The sequence below is a fragment of the Suncus etruscus genome, chromosome 4, assembly GCF_024139225.1.
Source record: "Suncus etruscus isolate mSunEtr1 chromosome 4, mSunEtr1.pri.cur, whole genome shotgun sequence".
Taxonomy (NCBI): Eukaryota; Metazoa; Chordata; class Mammalia; order Eulipotyphla; family Soricidae; genus Suncus; species Suncus etruscus.
Genome location: NC_064851.1, coordinates 2498282 through 2518786, shown reverse-complemented (window position 1 = coordinate 2518786; position 20505 = coordinate 2498282). Strand labels below are relative to the sequence as shown.

General features: G+C 54.2%; 1 protein-coding gene across 1 annotated transcript in view; it reads right to left on the bottom strand.

Annotated features, from left to right (window-relative positions):
- EFCAB6 (EF-hand calcium binding domain 6) overlaps nt 1–20505 on the bottom strand; it is an 86297-nt gene that overhangs the window by 33030 nt on the left and 32762 nt on the right. The window contains 10 exon segments of the mRNA XM_049771521.1: nt 548–644; nt 7463–7692; nt 8571–8701; nt 8921–9002; nt 13301–13588; nt 14365–14422; nt 14506–14613; nt 14842–15002; nt 15097–15147; nt 19164–19239. Of these exon segments, the coding sequence (XP_049627478.1) occupies nt 548–644; nt 7463–7692; nt 8571–8701; nt 8921–9002; nt 13301–13588; nt 14365–14422; nt 14506–14613; nt 14842–15002; nt 15097–15147; nt 19164–19239 (1282 nt within the window).

Here is a 20505-nt window from a genome sequence, read left to right as displayed (position 1 = left end):
TTCGGCAGATTTAGGTGGAAGTGGGGGTCAGGAGGGCACTGAAACCACAGCTAGTAGGACGAGGTGGTGGGCAGGAGTGACTTGGGGAAACGAACAATGCCTAGGGGTTTGTCAGGCCTGGGAAGGCTTGGTCTGGGGCCAAAGGCAGCACTATGATTCCAGAATTGGACTTCAAAAGCTTCCAACTATGAGCGCAGCCCAGCCAGGAAACACGGCATCACATCCTTGGGTCCTGCTACGTCCCCAGAGGGGAACCCCAGCTCTGGGCCTCTGTGAGTCCCTTGGCACAGACCCCTCTGTGGCTGAGTCCACTGCTCTCTACTCCAGAACCAGGTGCCAGGACAGAATGGAGGGACTCACCTGCCTCAGTGGCTGTGTCTGCAAGCCACTACCCCTTCTCCTAGGTCTCTCACATCCTTCCTCCTTCTGCAGCCAAAGCCAGCCTGGTGCCTGGGTCTCTGCAGCTCCAATGGGGGCACCTCTCTCCCTGCAGGACCCTGGATGGGGTCTCCTGTTGTCTTTCAGGGCCCCAGTGACTCTTTCTTACCTTAGACAAGTCTGACCATCTGGTTTTCGCCTTGGTGACCAGATACTGATGAGCCTGCTCAGAAGCCAGGTCTGAGTCCACAGCCTTCTGCTTCTGCCTGAAAGGGACAAAACAGGACAGATGATGGGGCTGAAGTGTTAGACGTGACACGCCACACCCCCGCCCCAGGGCCCCTTTTCCTCTGTCTGCGGAGGGTCATTGCCACAGTTGTACTCTGCTTCACAAGTTCCTGTTTGTCCTCAAACACTGTTGGCCTTCGCTGGCCTCACAAGAGTCTTTTTCACTGGGGCTTTGACATGGGGTGGAGGGAGGGCACAGAGGAATGTCGCCCTGGCCTAGCCATGGAGGGCTGCAGTGCAAATGGAGACAGAAGGAATTTGGAATATCTGGAGTCTTCCCTTTGCGGCCCCCTTTGGCACCCAGGAACCCGAGTGCATTTCTGAAACCAAGTCGACCCGCTGTTCACCCCGCCTTGCCTCCAGCAGAGTCCTGTGTGACTCTGTGTGACTCCAGGCTCAGGGCTTAGCGGGGAAGGAGTGGGGCTTCCTAGGACTTGCTCCCCGAGGGACCCTGGAAAATCAGCCAGTGTGGGAAGATGACCAGTATAGCCCTCTCCTGGGGACCCTTTGCTTCTGCTTCCACCAATGCAGGAGAAGCAGGAGAAGGCAGAGTCGCAGTGGGAAGGACACGGTCTGTACACTGAGCCTCGACAACCAACCATGCAGCAGTACCCAGAGAGTAACGAGGGCGGGATACTGCCATAGAAGCTCTGTGCCAGCTCCTGGCACAAAGGCAGGCAGCCCTCCCAACCCTCAGGAAACAGCATCCTGGAAGCCTGAATTTGCACAGCGAGGAGGCGACTGCGGCCAGACCAGCCTGTCTTCCTCTGTGGGCCTCCGACAGGGCTCAGTGCTGGCCTGTTCCCTCCCCAACTGGGAGAAGAGCACAAGAAGTTCTGCTCGGGAGCCCAGCCCACCTCTGGCCTCTGCTCCAACCTCCAAGGCAGGATTATCGTGGCAGGGGGTGTGTGGGTGGATGGGTCTCAGCATGGATGCAGAACCAGACCAGAGAGGGTATCAATGCACCACTGTGCTAATTGTCACAGAAGTGGCCAAGGCCACAAGACTCAACCCACCAAGCCACGACAGGGCATCAGATCACCATGGGCATCATGGTCCATGAGAAGGACCATCAGGCATTAGGTTACAGTGTGCATCAAGAAACCTGATTCCTGAGGGCAGGAGAGATAACAGCAGTAGGGTGTTTGCCTTGCATGCGGCAGACCCAGGAGGGACCAGGGTTGATTCCCGGCATCCCATATGGATCCCTAGCCTGGAAGGGGCAATTTCTGAGTGCAGAGCCCGAGTAACCCCCTGAGCTCCACTAGGTGTGGCCCCAAACCCAATCATTTCAATCAATCAATTTAAAAAAAAATAAACTCGATTCCTGCTGGACCTTAGACTTTAGTGTTGTCTAGAGAGGCCTCTCTGGGGCGCAGTGTCTGAATGTCATATGGGGGAGCCCCTATCCCCCAGAGACGTGGAAAGGAGGGGGGTGGAGAAGCACGATGGGGAGAAGGGGCAAGAGGAGATCCACTTTCTTTGTCTCTTGGCAGAGGGGCAGAGCCAGGGACCCCACAGGCTTTTTAAGTCCCCCTGCCCTTACTCGGTGCCTGAAGGGCCTTCTGCAGGGTTCACCCCCAGACTCGCCCCCTCTCTGCTTCTCCCAGAATGCTGCTCTAAATGTCACCGGGGTCAGAGCAAGCATGTGCCTACCACCTGCACCCCTTCTCTCTCTGCACCCCTAAATGTGCTTGCTGGATCAAACAGTGCCCCCATTTGGCCCCCCACCCTCACCTGCTCTTCTGTTCCATCTCCCTCCAACTGCCACCAAACCCCCACAGAACCCTGGAACCCCGGGGTTGGAGAGCAGTCCTAGCCTCAGTGCCCATCACTCATGGAAGGGTCTGGGAGGGTCTGGGAGGGTCTGGAGGGCCTGGAAGGGTCTGGTAGGCCGGAGCCATGGGCTGCATTTTCCCGGCTGTGGTGCCCAAGACAACAGGGCCCCACTCATGCTCCTGCTGCTCCCAGCATGCTGGAGTGCTCCCTTTCTCACTCCCTTGCTCTAGTAACTGGTGTTCTCACCACCAGCTCACCTCCTAATGGACCCTGTTCCAATGCCAGCTGCCTTCAGGGCCTGCACGACCATGACCCCACGCTCCCTGGCCCATAGGCAGGGTTCATCCCTCGAAGCCACAAAGTCACAAGATCAGAGGTGAGTTGCTGGTGCCCCCTCTGGAGCCAACCCAGTAGATCCTGAGTCAGTGTGGCCCCTTGCTCACCCATGCCCATCATGGCCTCATGGGTTCCTACTCTGGGCTGCCCTGCCTGGCACAGAGACGCAGGGAGTGAGGGAGAGGGGAGGGTAGAGAGGAAAAAGAGAGGGAAAGGGAGCTCTGTGCAGGGGAAAGGCGAGAGGAGAGGCACCTGAAGCCCCAGGCAGTGCCCCTTCTCCCCAACATACACGCGTGTGAAACAACCTGCCCAGGCATCGGGAAAGCTCTGAGAACATGACTGTCTAACAGACGAGGCCAGCACTGCTGCCTTGGGCTGGCACCTTTGCCAAGGAGACTGCCGTGGAAACACAGAGGTGGTAGGGAGGCTCATTGGAGAGGCCTAGACTAACCGCCTGCTACAACCAACAAGAATTAGCTAGTCAACATGCTCAGATGGCTCCAGCAGGGTCAGAGTGGCAGCATACATCAGCGAAAGGTCTAGGGTCCGAGCCCAAATCACTCAACATGCAGAGACCTGGGACGCCCTAAAGACCTGACAGGGTGCGGCCGAACAGCTCCAGGACGAGTGGCTGGCGGAAAAGATCCTGTTTCGAAGCAGCTATTTTCTGAGAAGTAGGAGTGAACAGCCTGAAGTGAAGGAGCAGACAGAAGCCCTGGGCACGGAAATAGATGCATTTCCAAAAGGGAGAGTAGAGGAAAGACCCAAGTAGAAACTTTAGAACTGAAAGAATAGTCACAAACATGAAAAAACATTTTTTTCCCTGGATTCTCTCCAGGGACGACAATCTGCCAGAGTGAAGGCAGCGAGAGAAATGAGTCAGTGAACGGAGAAATAGAGGCGTTGAAGCAAATCAAACGGCAGAGGAACACAGGGGAGGGGGAGGAGAGGAAAGAACGAAGCCCGAGGCCAGGGATTCAAAATCCAAATGTCTTCAGAGTTGCATTTCATCAAGGAACTAAAATGGAGAGAGAAATTGGTTGGTACAGAAAAGAACGACGACGACGGGGGCTGGGGTCATGGGACAGTTCGGACAGTGTTGGACGTACACGGCCAACCCGGTTGGATTCCTGGCACCCCAAAGAGTCCCTCAAGCCTGCCAGGAGTGATCCCTGAGCACAGAGCCAAGCCCTGAAGACAGCTGGATGTGGCAAAACAAATAAACAACAACAACAACAACAACAACAAAAACACACTTGAGGATAGTATAGCTGTAAACAGTCCTAATTTGATGCAAATGCTAAAGTCAGAGGTTTAGAGAACTACCAGCAAGATAAACTCAGAGGAAGCCACACATATGCACATCCCATTCCAAGGAGCAGAGCAAAGAGAAGGACTTGAGCAGGGCCAGAGCAATGTGGTTATTTGCCCATACCTCCTCACCAAGCTGTGCAGGGCCAGGCACCTTAGGGCCAGCACTCAAGGTCCTGAAACAAAAAACGCTGCTGCCAATCCAGACTCCCATACCCTGCGGAGATAGTGAATGGGCAACTATAGTCCCACAAAGGAAAACAAAGGCCTGTTGGAAAGGATGGTGCAGAGGTAGTTACTACTTTGAATTGTCAGGAAAAAAAAAAGTGAAGGCTACAAGCAGAGTAACTAACTCGAAGACATTGTCTTCCATGTTTCAAGCTTCCAAATGCAGGCGACATTCACTGGGAGGACTGGAGGGAGGGAAAAAAAAATACGTGTGAAACTATAGCAGGAGATTTCAACACTTCTCTCTGCGTTACTGGTAAAAACAAGTTTATATCAAATAAACCGAAGGGAAGACTGACACAGCATCCCTTTACTGGACCCTGGTTCTAGATTGCTCTACTCAGCGACAACCACATACATAATGCCTTTCCAGAATCTCTGTAATATTCACTGAAATGGAACATTTTTAGGGATGCAAATTAAACCTTACATAGCTATGAGAATTAAAATCACACAAAGTATATTTTTCTAGCAACACACCGACTAGACAGCACCAACAGAAAAATAGTTAGAAGCGATAAAAGATGAAAGTAGCTTGAAATTTAAAAAATAATCTTTCTAAATCATCCAGGGACCCAAGAGAAAGTCTCGGGGTGGGGGAGGGGGAGTTAGAAAACATTTTGAAAGGAATGAAAATAAAAAAAACTATAATTGTCGATCCAAATTTGGGGGGTGCAACTAAGCCAGGACCCACAAAAGACAAGCAGAGCCATCAAAAGCTTATATTAGAAAAGAAAGAACTTAAATTTCCAAAATCTAGTTGCTAACTTCAGGAGATAAAGAGCAAGCCATACCCCAAGCCAGAGGGGAAGAGACAATAATATGCTAAAGAGAGAAACAGCAATGAGACCGGAAAAAAAAAAAAGCTGGCTCTTTGGAAACATTCAACAAACGGATGACAAATCTTTCACTAAAATTATTCAGAAAAAAAATAAAAATAAAAAGGAAGAAAAGATTTCAACTCCCAGTATCAGAAATGAAAGATGGGCCATTACGAAGGATGCACAGAAATGAGAAGAAAATAGACAAACTATTTGTTGCCATGAAGTCTCCGACCTGGATGAAATGGGCCAATTTCTTAAAAGACCAGAACTAAAACTGACCCAAGAAGAGACAGATCAAGAAGAGTTGTCCTTAGGGCCGGAGAGATAGCATGGAGGTAAGGCGTTTGCCTTACCTGAGCCTGCCAGGAGCAATTTCTGATCGTAGAGTCAGAAGTAACCCCTGAGCACTACCAGGAGTGACCCAAAAACAAAACAAAACTAAACAAAAAGAGAAGAGTTGTCCAGTTTCCATCTGGATTTATAGTCAAAATCCCCCCAATTAGGGAAAGCATAAGGTCGTCTGATGATGTTGATGGTGAAATCCGAGTCATCTTGAAGGAAGAAATACTGACCATTTACGGGATATATGGAATAGAGACAGAGCTCTTCTCAACAACTACGTTTCACGTTAAATATTATCTTTGTGAGACCAAACTTGCTCGACCTGCACAGGTCCCCGGGCGCCCGAACCCTTTCCCACATCCTGGGCACAAGGCATCTTGATTTCGTCATCTTGATTTTAATAACCAAATCCACCATTTAAATAAAATAGTAGATGATTTCTCATCCTTCCCAATTATTTTTTTTTAGTGAGACTAATATATAAGCAAACACCCGAGGCTTTCTTGATGCTGAAACGTTTCCAAGGAATGGTTTGCTTCCACTTTCTCGATGCCTCATGTCCAATTTCACGGGGCACCTTCCTCATCCCTGTCCCACTGTTTCGGCCCAAATGAAGGAAATGTCCTCAGGACAATGGGAAATGACATTTTTCACTGAGCCAGACCTTTGCTGGGCATATTCGGGTCATGGTGCCCATGGACAGTTGGTTCCCAACTCTGCCCATAGGCCACACTGAGGACCTTCACCTGTCTCCTCTGGTGAACACGCACCAATGGTGTGTCTGTGTCATTGGGAGTTGGGGGTCCATAGGCAATGTGGGGTGTGCAAAAGGGGCACGTGGAGGGGATGAACTGGTGCTGGGGAGGAGGCCCTGGGGCTGAGCACTGGAGAGTGACCACTGAGTCCATGACTGAACAGCCTATCTCTCCCCTCGCCATTGCGCCAAGGTTCCTCAGTTTTCCTGTGGAGGGTGCACTTGCTGAAGGGGTGGGGAGGAGAATGAGCTCCCACAGAAGGACTCCTGGCTTCAAGTCTCCCGAGGCTGCCTGTATTCCCCAGACAGATCCCCAAACTGCCACTAAATCCGGCCATTAACTAGGGTAGTGCCCTAGGGTGGCCAGACAGAGCAGGGATCTTCAGAGGTATGGACATAAATCATTGCGAGGGGTGTGGGCCTCAGGGGCCCACCTCTCCTGGGCCCCACCACTGCTAGGGCCTCACCTCTCCTCTGAAGCAGTGCGGCATCCCTTCTAGAACATTCCCTCCTGCAAGCCAGTCAACAAGGACCTTCTAGGCCAAGTGCCCAGTGGTGCCATGGCCGGAACCCACTTCCCTTCTCCTGTGGATCCCCACCCACGCCTGCACGGCCTTCATGCCCAGATCTCCTCACCCCGTACTCACCAAGCTCAAATGTGTGAGGCTGAAGTTGCTGCTCCATCTTTATCCTCCCTGTTTGCCCCTAGGTCAATGCATCCTCTCCCCTGATGCTCTGAACCCAACACCCCACTTTCCTGAGCCTCTGCCCTCTGGACAGTGTTGTCCAGCCCCCTCCCATTTGCCTGCCTGCCTGCCTGCCTGCAGACATTCGGCAGAGCTTGATGGACAATGAGTCCAACCAGCAGCCAAGTCCCTGCAGGGGAACCTTGGCACTCAGGGATCGAGGTGACCCCCATCCTGCACGCTGTTTCCGGAAGGTTGTATGTCTGGTTCTCCCTGATATGATTAGGCCAGTGCTGGAGAGGGATGACCTCATAGCCAGCTAGGCAAGCGCACCTAGGAAGGATCCACGCAGGGTGAGTGTCAGGACAGACCACAGGAAACACGAATCCACTCAGGGCATCCTGGACCCGTGCGGGCGGGAAGGCCCTGGAGACCGTCACTGTCTTTCCAGCCTCTCTACAGCTCCAAGGCCCCACGGGGGAGCCTGGCCCTGGGGAAGGTCCTGGGGATGGCCCTGGGGGAGGCCCAATGCTCACCGCAGCATCCTCTGCGGTGCCGTGTCCACACTGGCCGGCCGCTCGAACAGGCTTCGAAATTCACGGAAGTTGAGTGTGTGGCCAGCTCCGATGCCCAGTAGCCCGAGGAAGCGTTCGAACTCAGGCTGTGTGAGGCTGAGCATCAGACACAGTAGCAGCCGGCGCAGGTCATTCATGTCCATGAGCCCGTCCATGTCCGCATCCATCCTGAAGAAGGCGGCATAGGGGTCCTGCAGGGGTGGGAGGTGCAGGGCTCAGCAGGGCCGCACCCCAGGCCCCATGAGGGAGAGGCCATTTGGGGGCTGTCTAGGGCCTTCTGCGCTTGCTCCTCCCGAAAAATCTCAGAGCCCATGTACACCAGTCAGGGTCGGGGACCCAAAGGACAGCGAGTGACCTGGGAGTCTTTGGGGTAACTGAGGCTGGGGCTCTGCCTAGATCCTTACCTTCTGGAACCCAGGCTGGGGGAAGACACCTCCCAGGGCCCCCGGGAACCTCACTTATTGACCGTCTGTCAAGTTGGGGGTCAGAAAAGCCTGTTTGGGTGTGTGTGGGGTGGAACATTTAGAGTCTGTCAGAAGGATGCCTTGTTCCATGCGAGTCCTGGGGTACCATCTGGGTCTCCTGGTCCTTTCTGCTGCTGCTTCCGGCACCCGCACCCATGGGACACTCCAACCCACCCATCCCACCCCAGCCTATGGGCTGAACATGCCAGGGCCCCAGAGTCTTCCAATGATGAGGAGCAGCTTCCCATTCAGGTCAGGGGGCCACCACATCAAAGCCATTCCCACTACTATTTTCTGGGCTACTGGACCCCTGATGGGGGACACTGTGTGAGAACATGACATCTGGGTGTCTGTGGGCAGACACTCACTGTCTTTCACTCACTTTCTCACTTTTCCATCTGCAGCCCCCCAGCCTCTCTATGCCCTTCACTGGGCAGGTTCCCCCTTACCAGTGCCTGCAGCCCCCCAACTCATGTCCACCCAGGGCCTCCGTGGAGCCAGCTTGGTGCCCGCTCCCAGGACGGCTGTGGGCGAGGACTGCCAGGACCACCTCCCTCCGAGGCCCACTCCAACCCATCCTGCGCCCGCTGCCCAGCCTGCCTCACCCCGTAGAAGTGTCGTAGCTGCTGCGGGAAGAGCCTCAGACAGTCCTCTGCGCTGAGGTTGGGTTTGTCTGTGTCCTCCAGTAGCTGGAACCCCTCTTGGGCAGGTATGTGGTAACCACATGGCCGGCCACCTGCATCAGGTCAGGGGGTGCTAGACATAGCTTTTGGTTTAGAGTGCTCCCTGCCCCAGCCCCACCTGCCTCAAGTTCCCTTCCCAGCATCCAGGAACCTGGGCTGCACCCAGTTCACCTCACCCAGTCAGTCCCCTGCCCTTCCCACTGTGCTCTGGGGCTCCCGCTGGGCCTGGGATGAGGGGAATCAACCCATTTGGGGTGTGGAACTGCGTCTACCTTGGAATTCGGGCACGGACTGCAGGACACTCTTCCCCTGCGGCCTGGGGACTGGCTGGGAGTACGGTGGGTCCCCAGGGGCCTGGCGAGGAGGCAGGGTCACATGTGTGCCAGGCTTCCCCCACCCAGCTCTGCAGTGCCTCCCCCCATTGTGACTCGCCCCATGGGGGGGCTGCACCCCAGGACCAGGTTTATGCTGATGTGCGGCACCAGTGGGGAAATGGGCGAGGGACCCAGCCTAATTCGGGCAGACACGGCCCTTGGGGCATGGCTGCAGCCACTTCTCAGCACTGCATGCCTGCCAGTTGCCACAGAGCCAATCAGACCTGGAGGAGCATGAGCACACGCATGTAGGGGTGTGTGTGTGTGTGTGTGTGTGTGTGTCTGTGTCTGTGTGTGTGTGTATTCCCAACAACATCCAGGAGCGGCTTTAGCTGGATGGTCCTAGGCTGTGAGCAGGATGCTCTACCCAGACTCTTCCCACTGGTCACAAAGCCGTATGTGAGTATGTGTGAATGTGTGTAAGTATGTGTGTGTGGGTGTGTGTGTGTGGAGATTGGTCTGGGACAGGGAACCCCACAGTGCTGCAGAAAGGCGAGTGTGAGAAGGGGGAGCTGTGAGTAGAGTCTTGGGCCCTACACTGGGGTCACATCTGGGCTCTGAGCCAACCGGGAGGGAGGGAGGTGGGTGCCATCTGCTCTCGTGCCTGCCTCACGGGGTGACACTGTCCTAGGCCATCATCCTCCTTCTCATCACCATCAACACCACTATTAACACCTCCACCACCATCTCATCCCCAGCACCAGTATCTGATGAGGCCTCACCAGAGCACACCTCCAGAGAGGTGGAAGGGAGGCCTCCTCCCCTACTGTCCTCTCCCTTAGCTCCCCCTCCCCTTTTACCTCATTCCCATCCCCCCCAACCTCTGCTCCACCCACCTCCACCCCACCTCTGCTGGTCCTGGCTGTTCTGTGGGGGTTGAGGTTGACACTTTGGGCCTACTACCTGGCCTGTCCGAAGACAAGGAAGGGACCACACCTTTCTGGCCTGGCAGCCTGTGTCTGACCCCAGACTATCCCGCTGGCTGTCCATCCCTGCTTGTGTGCTCGTGCACCTCTGCAGATGGTGGTGGTGGGGCATGGGGCCACGCACAGGCCACGGAGCAGCAGCAGCAGCCTCCGTGGGAGACAGGGCGGGCGTCTCAGAAAAATAACCTGATATTTTGCAAACAGTCGCCCATGAATGATTCCTCCTAGCTCCCTCCTGCTCAGCCCTTCCCTGAGATGGTGTGATGTGGGTAGTCAGGAACTGTGGGTGAATGTTCCATAGCCCCAGGCGAAGACAATCCAGGCAGCCTGTCTAGTGCTTTCCAACGGGCAGTGCCAGTTGTGCGGCCGGCGCCCAGCTCCAGCCTACTCTCGGTAAACCTGGCTTGGGCATCCCTGAAGGTGGAGCGAATCCCGGCTCATAGAGATGCCCACCCAAGTTCCTGGCTGTCTTTGCCAGGCCCAGGGAGTGAGTAGCACCCCGGACCCCAGTTCCTGTCCCTCAACCCCAGGAGGACCTGTGGCAGGGAAGAGTCACGGGAGTGTTGGTTGCATAAACAAGACATTTTAATACAAATGTAGTGCGAGTCCAATTACGGTTCTAATAAGGCATTTGGGGGATAATTGGATAAAGTTTAAATGGAAAATTATAAACTGGCTGAGAATAGCTATGTAAACATTAAAAAATGAGAAAAAGATCTGTTTTACTAAATTAAAAAAAAAACATATTGCAGGCACACAGAAATAGATGTGGACCCTGGAATAATGAGAATTTCCTGAGACAAAGGCAATAGTTGGACTCAGTGGGAAGAGACAGAAGAGCCCCGCCTAGATCAAATGGAAAATGAATTTCATGTGGGTTCTGTAGCACAGTGAGAATTGTTTGATTTTTATATGAACTCACTTCTTTAGAAAAAAAACAGCCAGGGGCCGGCGAGGTGGCGTAAGGTGTCTGCCTTGCAAGCGCTAGGCAAGGAGGGACCGCAGTTCGATCCCCCCGGCGTCCCATAGGGTCCCCCCAAGCCCGGCAATTTCTGAGCGCTTAGCCAGGAGTAACCCCTGAGCATCAAACGGGTGTGTCTCGAAAAACCAAAAAATAAAAAAAAAATAAAAAAACAACCAGAGGCCAGAGTAAGATAACAGTGGGGAGATCATCTGTCTTGCATGTGGTGGACCTGGGTTCGATCCCCAGCATCCCATAGAGTCCCCCAAGCCTGCCAGGAATGATTTCTGAGCACAGAGATGGGAGGAACCTGGTGCAACGCTGGGTGTGTGACCAAATACAAACACACAAAACCCAACTATTTACGGAAGAGAAGAGGTGGAGGCCGTGGGGGGTGAGGATACCCACCGGCCCAGCCTCCCTCGGCCTGCAGATGGGATGAAGGTGGGGGGAGTGCCAGTGCCAACCCCGCTGTGGGCACAGAGCAAAAGGCCAGGCAGTGGTGGTTGTGAAGCCAGGCCAGGCCCAAAAAGAAAAAGGCACTCGCTCTGGTTCCACTGAGCCTGGCTCGATCCCCTGTGCCTCATGTTGGGTCCCAAAGCAGTGTAGGGGTTACTCCTGAGCACGAAGCCAGAGAAGGTACCTGAGCACTGCTGGATGTTGACCCCTTCCCCCAGCCAAAAACATCAGTAAGGGGGGAAACAGTCTTCCCCATCTCTCCTCACCAAAACAAACCAGAATCACCACATTGTCAGGCCGCCCAGCACAGAAAAGCTCAGCCTGCAGCTAATGGGGGGAGAGGAAGTCTCTGTTCCCGGCAGGACCCACTCCAGGAAACGTGAACAGCTATAGTGCCTTTGTTCTTCCTTCAAGCATGTGTTAAAGTAAAAGTATGTATATTATCCTAAATCAAGTAACTCCACTCCCAGGAATTTTGCTCCTCGGGAATATGAGCATCGGCAGGTGGGGAAATATGCAATTGTTTTGAGACGGACTGCGGGGGACACAGGGGAGAGAGAGAGAGAGAGAGAGAGAGAGAGAGAGAGAGACAGAGACAGAGACAGAGAGACAGAGACAGAGACAGAGAGAGACAGAGAGACAGAGAGAGACAGAGAGAGACAGAGAGACAGAGAGAGACAGAGACAGAGATAGAGAGAGTCAGAGACAGAGAGAGAGACAGAGAGAGAGACAGAGAGAGAGACAGAGAGAGACAGAGACAGAGAGAGACAGAGAGAGAGACAGAGACAGAGAGAGAGACAGAGACAGAGAGAGACAGAGAGACAGAGACAGAGAGAGACAGAGACAGTAACTCCCATCAGAGATAGAGATAGAGATAGAGAGAGCTATCTCATAGAACTGAGTGGCCACCAAATCACACCAGGGTCCAGCCTGAATCACAGCAAGCCCTGACTCCAGCCACCCACCCAGCATTAGATCCAGCCTGTGTGACTCCCTGGACTGTGCTTCAGCCCACCTGCCCAGACTGCAGCCAGCCCGTCTCATTCCCAGACAGCATCAAACCACCCATCTCTCTCACGGGCAGAGTCATCCTGTCATTGGCACTGTCTCATCTGAGTCATTCGCACCCACCAGAAATGTGGGACCCTGCTGAACCCATCTGCCTTCTCCCTCCCTCAGGTCTGGGGAGAACAGAGATGCCAAGCGAGCGACTGTGGCCATGTGACCCTCTGGCCACCCCCTCCTCCCTGAAATGAGGGGCAGCGGCACCTGTACGGGGCAGGCACCAGCTGGACAGTTGCTGCGAACAGCTTCATTCTTCCCAGAGACAGTCCTCAGCTTCCTGCAGAAACCGGCCTGAGCCCAGCCTAGTTGAAGTGAAGTGCTCCCTCCAGATGAGTGAGGGATGCAGGCATCCCCGAGATGAGTTCCAGGAAGGGGAAGGGACCAGCACCTCTCGCTTCCCAGAAGCACCTGCTGCTGAGGTTTCGGACCACCCTGGCCCAAGCCTGAGTGCTTTTCTTCCTGCTGTGGATGTCTGTGGGGTGCCTGGCTTTGCTCAGGGCTCTCTCTGGCCATCTGCGGTGCAGGGACCCGTGGGCTGGCCACGCCTTACCCATCGTACAAGCTCCCTAGCTCCCTCCTCCTCGTTCCTGTTCCTGGAGAGCAAATCACACACAGTTCTCCCAGCATTGGGGCCCCCTAAAGGGCACCCCCCAACCAAAGTGCACTAGCGCTTCCTTCTCAGAGCTTAAATGCCTCAAATCCAGCCACATCCACACCAAAGTCAAAGAAGGAGACAAAGGAGTGGGGGACGCAAGTGCTTCCTTATTCTCTGTCTCTGCCGAGGTTGGGCATCCTGCACGCTGCTCTGCCCAGGATTCGAGCACAGAAAGCAGCCCTGAGCCCTGAAAGCAGTCCTGCCCCACGCACCTTCCCGGGGCTGTGCGCGCCCATCCTACTGCTGGGATCTTGAGGAGAGCCCAGAGACAGCTTTCGGGTGGGGTCCTGAGAGCAGGCTGTTGTCTTCGAAGCCGTCCCATCCTTGGCCGGGGGCCTGTCCTTCTTTGGGGGTGAGGTTCTGAAACCACAAGCAGGTTCTCCAGAAGGCCAGCCGTCGTGACAACTGGACATGCTCCTGAGCTGCCCTGGCTTCACAGCAGTCATTGCAGGGAGGCCGTGGGCTGGTCGCTCCTCCCCACCCTGCACTGAGGTTCCCACCTGGACACCAAGTGGGGTGAGAGTGGGACGAAATCCAGGAAGAGCAGGAACCCCCTGACCATGATGCCTGTTGGTCAGAGGGACACAAAGCGCTCCTGGACACATGGGCCAGTGGTCATGAGGGGTGGATGGCGTGCATACATGTTGGGGGCCCGGGTGAGAACCTATTAGGCTGCTCACGCCAATTAAAAGCCCCGTTGCCTTGGTGGCTTCCAGCCTTTGGCAGGGGGCAGGCATAGCCCATCACAAACTCTCCAACCTTTCTGTAAAATGCCATCTTTGCCCACTCGCGAAGCAGCTCATGGCAGAAATGCCGAAACTCCAGTTCCATTAGCCCCACCCCCGAAACGCCCCGGCTTCCCTAACTAGGGAGCATCTGCTGGGCCAGTCAAGTACGCTATGCCTGGCTCTCTCCTCCCTGTCCCCGTGAGTTTATTTGAAGCTATGAATGGGTGCGTTAAAATCCCATTTTTCCACTGGCCCAAACTTAGACTCTTCCAGATGAAGAAGGGTGAGGCCGTCCATCAGTCTGCCTTGGAACGGACAGATTAAGGACAGTGGACAGTGACTTTCTCTTTGGAGATCACTTTTACCATCTCTACCTTTCATTGCAGAAAATAATCATTCATGGGTTTAAGGGCAGGATTGGTGGGAAAGACTCAACTATGACCAGTTGAAGTTGCTGGGAAAGGACAGATATGGAGGTGACGGGGGGTGGGGGGGAAATAGCCTCAAACTTCTCCCCACTTTCAGTCCTTATTTCTGAAGCCACAGACCAAGACAGTCACTGCAAAGGCCCTGCCTGGTCCCAGGCTCCGACAACGAGGCCCTGAGCTGTGAGTTGAAGCATTCGAGGACAGGGCACAGGACGCTGATCCCTGTGGCCTGAGCCTCCTTCCTCCTGGGACCTCCCTCACCTGCCAGGGTGATCGGCGGCTGCTGGGGATCCCAGTGGGCCCACGTGTGCCAGGAACTTCTTGTACAGGATCTTCCCCGAGGGCCTGTCCAGGAACTTGCCTCGGAGCCTGCATGTTGGAAAGAGCCAGAACAGCCTCAGAAGGGCAGAGATGGGCCGGGCCTAGCAGGCCCTGTTGGTTTATTCCAGAGAAGCTACATCTCAAATCCATGACGCTGGGGGGTGCTGGTGTGCAGCTGCCATCCTGTCCCCCCCACCGAGATGCAAATGCACTCAGACCTGGGCAGGGAGAACTATGGCCAGGGCCTCTGATCCCACCACAGCCTCCCAGGCTCACCTGATGAGGTGACTGGTCGTTAGGAACGGGCAGAAGGTGATCAAGACAGACTTGAAATCGGGACCACTGATGAGCCCCGTGTCCCCTGGGTCCCGGGACTGCAGCATGTCGTGACACAGTCCGAAGTTCCTGGCGAGCTCGGCACGAATCCGTTCCTCCACCTGCCATGCAGGGTTTGTGTGGGGTGCGCTTTCCAGGCTGCCCGAGGCCTTGGGGGCACACCCATTGTGCAGAGGGCTAGGGTGTTCTACTCACGGCTTCCCCGTTGTCCATGGCAGATGGGCTAGAAGACGGTGTTTGCTTTGCCTGACAGAAAAGACATACAGGTTCACTGCAGGAGGGTCCACAGGGATTGGGGACGAAGTAAGAGTACAGCAGGGGGGGACTTTCGCCTTGTACGTGGTGGATCCCAGGTTTGATCACCGGCATTCCATAGGGTTCCCTGAGCACCAGGAGTGATTCCTGAGTGTAGAGCTAGGAGGAGGAACTCCTGAGCGCTTCTGGGTATGGCCCAAAAACCAAAAGAAAAGTTGCGAAGTTCCTGGAATTATGCCCAGGATTGGCATACTTATGGCCAGGAGGCAGAATCAATCTTCAAACCCCATCTGGATACGGATGTGGGGCATGGGAGGTGGCTCGCTTGTGCTTATTTCTGAATCACAAACATGAAAAAAGGTCCACCCAGTGACTAGAGCCACATAGGGGTGAGGCGGGTCCCCCAGTGCAGATGGGAGGACAGGCTGCTGGCGTGTTGGCAATTCAGGAGTTGAGGGAGCCCGAAGTGAATGGCGCCAGGTACCAGTGGCAACACAGTGTCTGTGGGACAGATGGACATGGGACTGAGGCCAGGGACAAACCTGAGATAGGGCCGCATAGGAGGAATCCCTGAGCACTGCTCGGTGTGGCCAGGCTCATTCCCACCCACATCCCCCAGGTAACATCTTTTGTGGGGGGACACCCAGTTTGCCCACCTCTCAGGGGGACTCAGGAGGACCTTACCTCAGTGCTCTCCTCCAGAGCTCCGAAATCACACCTGCATCTGGGACCCAGATCATGCAGTGGCTCCTCCCGTTACCTGCTCACTGCGTCTGGCCAGGGACTGAGGGAGTGAGTGAGGGGGGGGGGGGACCACGCTGCATCTTTGGGGGGTGTCATTTATGATGAGTTTGGCCGATTGGATTTGAGTGAACATAAGTGATGCCCCATTAGACGCTAGACTTGGGGTCCCAGAAAGGTCTAAGAACAGAGTCTGGGCTGTTCACAGACCTAGTGAGAAAGAGGCCGATTTGGGGGGCCCAGGCTGACCCCCTTCCCAGGGAAGGGCTGAATGTTCCTGGCATAGCTGCCTGGGCACACGGGGACCTAACTTCCCAGCAATTCAATTATGACAGGACCATCCCAAGTCTGCCTCGGCCATCACCTAAGAGCACAATTACTTAGCGAGAAAAATTCTGTCGGCTGCATCCAACCACCGTCATCCACCATATGACTGAGCGGGACACAAGGCCCTTTCCTGGATGATTAAAGAACTGAACACCCATAAGCAAATTAGATACCGAAATTGAGAGCTGCCGTTTACTGGAAAAGTGTGGAAATAAAGACTCCCGCCTTGAGAGAAAAGGAGTGAGACCAGAGCACTTATGTCAGCCTGATGGGGGCCCAAAACCCACGTGCTCAGGAGCTGCTTTCAGGGACATTGAGTGATTTCAAGTTATATGCTGCTTATTTTGCTTCTGTTTGTGTTTTTAGTTTCTTTCTTTTCTTTTTTTGAGTGATAGTTTTTTTAAGTCCTAATGGGCCCTACCAAGGGTAACCCTATTTTTTCTGATTTCCAAAGAAAGTTTCACCTTGTGTCCCACCACCAACTTCACATTCCAGAACATTTTGCTCCTCCCAAAAGACACAACAAATGAGCAAGTCTTTTTCTAATGAGCCCAGCACCCATTTCTGCTTTTTCCATGTCCAGAGCTTTGTTCTCCTTTCATTTAAGTCCGGGATGGTTCTTACCTTCTTAGAAATGCTGTGTGAATGAACCTGCCCTGTGGGTCTCACCTGCAGCTGATTCCTGGTGTGTGTGTGTGTGTGTGTGTGTGTGTGTGTGTGTGTGTCTATGTGCACATTTCCCAGGTTTTCAAGCTCACACTGTCAGTGAAGGAAAAACAGCCGCACTTTCTTTTTTTGGGTCTGAAAGTCTCTGTCTTGTCCTTTGCATTCTTGACTACAGGACCTGGAATTTAGGGCCACACCAAAGACGAGGCAGAAGGTGTGTGGTCCCCAATCTTGGCAAGAGAGCATCCATCTCCTGCCACTAACTGCTCCTTGCTCTGGGTTTCTCTAATCGGTTGCAGAGTTTCTTCTCTTCTCGCTACAAAGCTAGAAAGCTGTTACCACGAATGAGGTGGGATTTTTTCATGATTCTTCAATCTTTTTAGACAATGCGAAGTTTTGCCCTGGATTCTGCAGAACTGGGTGTGACTACCATTGCCTTTCTCGAATCTGCATTCAGCTCTGGGAATTAGTGTGGGAGAACACACTGGCAAGTCGCAGTCCGTCCTGCAGACATGGCCGACTTGGTTCCTTAATACTGGCTGGGCACTTGTATGACTGTTTTCATGGCAGATATGGGACTGTGGGACCCCAGTCTTATGTGATTCAGGTTCTGAGTGGAGGAGTTGGGAATGCCCTTCTGCACCCCTAGAACCTGTGACAAACTGCACTATCGTCACAGGACATCTTTTTCACTCTCAATGGAAAGGATTAAGATGTTTTTATTGGACCTATTTCTAGCTACTCAGGATATTTGCTTAAGAAATGTCAAAAAATGGGGCCGGGCGGTGGCGCTAAAGGTAAGGTGCCTGCCTTGCCTGCGCTAGCCTTGGACAGACCGCAGTTCGATTCCCCCGGTGTCCCATATGGTCCCCCAAGCCAGGAGCAACTTCTGAGTACATAGCCAGGAGTAACCCCTGAGCGTTACCGGGTGTGGCCCAAAAACCAAAAAAAAAAAAAAAAAATGTCAAAAAAGACTATTTGTTAGGGTTTTTTTCTTTGGGGGGGGGTGGGGGAACACACTCATGGTGTTCAGGGATTACTCCTGCCAGAATTGGAACCCAGGTCAGACACGTGCAAGACAAGAGCTATACCTATTGTCCCCTCACTTTGGTTCCAGAAATGAGATGTTTAAATTGACTTTTCTAGTTGCGCATTGCAGTTGGTACAGATATGATCAGTTTTTTTTTTTTTTTTTGGTTTTTGGGCCACACCCTGTGACGCTCAGGGGTTACTCCTGGCTATGCGCTCAGAAGTTGCTCCTGGCTTCTTAGGGGACCATATGGGACACCGGGGGATCGAACCGTGGTCCGTCCTAGGCTAGCGCAGGCAAGGCAGGCACCTTACCTCCAGCGCCACCGCCCGGCCCCATGATCAGTTTTTTAATATGAACGTCGCCTTCAACGATTTCCTACCTTCTATTCCCATTTCGAATATTTCTGAAAGATTCCTTTGTCCTTTCTCTTTATAAAGTCATGGGGTGGTGGTAATAAACAAAACAAAACACCAGCAGGAGTAAAAATGGATGAGCAGTGAGGGTGTGCTGGACATGGAGGGCCACACTTCCCTGAAATGTGGGTGATCAGATGTTGGGGTACAGGGATGGCAGCCAGGAAAGCTCTTTGGGATTCAGAGCTGCTCCAAGGCCTCCTCCTTCTCACCCTCCCAGCCCTGCCTCCCTCAGCCCCTCCACCTTCCTCTCTAGGGCAGGAAAGTGCACCTGGGGGAGGCTGTCCTTGAGCGGGACGTACCCCCTGCCCTGCTGTACCCCCTGCCCAGGTCCCCTGGGGAATCATGACTGCTGGGAGATGCGCCTTTGCCTCGGCCCAGCACACAGAGCTTAGGACCTTGTGCTCACTGCAGCCCCCCAGGCTGGACCTGGGGGGGGGGCTTAGCGTTCCCATCTGTGGTGTCTGAGGTCTCTGGTGGAGCACCAAATGCGCGAAGACCCACATCCCCAAGAAGGAAGGAGGCTCTCACTGTTTTCGGGAGATCCTGGCTCCCCCTTTCTGCCTAGCAGCACTGTGGTGGGGGTGGACACTGGACACAGCACCCCACTGTCCTGAGGCACAGGCCTGGACACTGTTCTAGGGCAGAGCCAACCCCAGGCACTCTAGGGCGTCTCCAACATTACCGAGTGTATCACTAGTGGAGGGCCCTGGTGGTCCATAGAAACCAGAATCCTCAGATGCGTGAGTGGGTCCAGTGGGGGTCCCATGAGTGGGTTGGGGACCAGTGGGGTCCCATGAGTGAATGGGGAGGTGGGGAGCACTCACCGTGTGGACGCTGAGCTGGACCGTCCTCAGGGGCGGGCCATCTGGGGCTGGAGCACTGGTACAAGAGCCAGAGCAGCTGCAGGAGAGGAAGAGAAGGGGCTGGCAAGGCTGTTCCCTACACAAAGGTTCCATTCCTAGATAGTCCCTGGTGGTGTGTGATATGACGCCCGTCAAGAAAGTGGCTGGGACCCAACGTGCTCAGCATCCCTCATGCCTGACTGCCAGGTGACACAGGGACGAACCGAGCCCCCATCACACACTGGCCCCATGTGAATCAGAACACCTGCCCCTGAGAAGGAAGGGTGCCCCACCTTTACCCCCACCCTTCCTGCTGAGCATGGACTTGGGCTGCCCGGGGCAGAGACTTGGCAGGCAAGCCAGGTCCCAGGGTCCCTGCCCAGCTGAAGTATGATAGTCCAGGTCAATCCTTGGTCCAATGGTAACGGTGACAGTCCCCTCGGTGGTGCCTAGACTGGCAGTAGACTAGACTATGTCTCCGTGCAAAAGCCCAGGCCTGGCCGTATCTCAAAGCACCACATGGACTTGGGCAAGTGCTCGGCCCTCTCCTGTGGCAGACGCCCCGCACGAATCCCAGAAGATTGTGAGGACAGGCCCTTCCCCAAAGAGCAGCAATGCTCTCCCACCAGCTTTGGGGGATCTGTTGGGAGCACACCCAGCAGTGCTCAGGACTGACTCCTGGCTCTGTGCTCAGGGCTCACTCTGAGTGTCCCCCCCACTGTACTATCTCTCCGGTCCTAGACATGTGTCTAATTGTCTCCTGCCTGCCCTGCACTGTGCTGTCGAAAGCGAATCTGAGAGTCGCTGTGTCCTGCTTCAAACCCCGCTTCAAAAAGCTACGCATAGTAAAACGTGCTCATTGTAGCCATGAATCCAGACATCAGCTCTGACAAAAAAAAAATCAGCTCAAATTATTTGATATATTTTTGTTTTGCAGGTTAAAGTGTTTTTAAATAAAGATACTGTTTACAGTCACGCGGGAGGGGGGCGCGAAAATGTTTTCTTCTTCCTGGGGGGGCATAACAGAAAATAATTGAGAAGTACTGACTTAGACAGACACGAGCCGGCACCCAGAGGGGATCAGGCACTGAGAGCAGGGGCCCCACTCCATGTCTATGTTCTGTTCTACCTTCACCGCTCTCTGGGCCCACTGACCCCCAGGGGGGGGTTCTGCTCCTTCAGGGGAGGTGGGCACTACCACTGTGATGCCACCTGAACTGCAGAATTTCAGGCAGGCTGGCATGACTGAAGTATATGGGGGGGCCAGCATCCAAAAGTAGGGTGCCAGGGCGGTCAGTTCTGGCCAGTAGCCAGTAGGGACCAA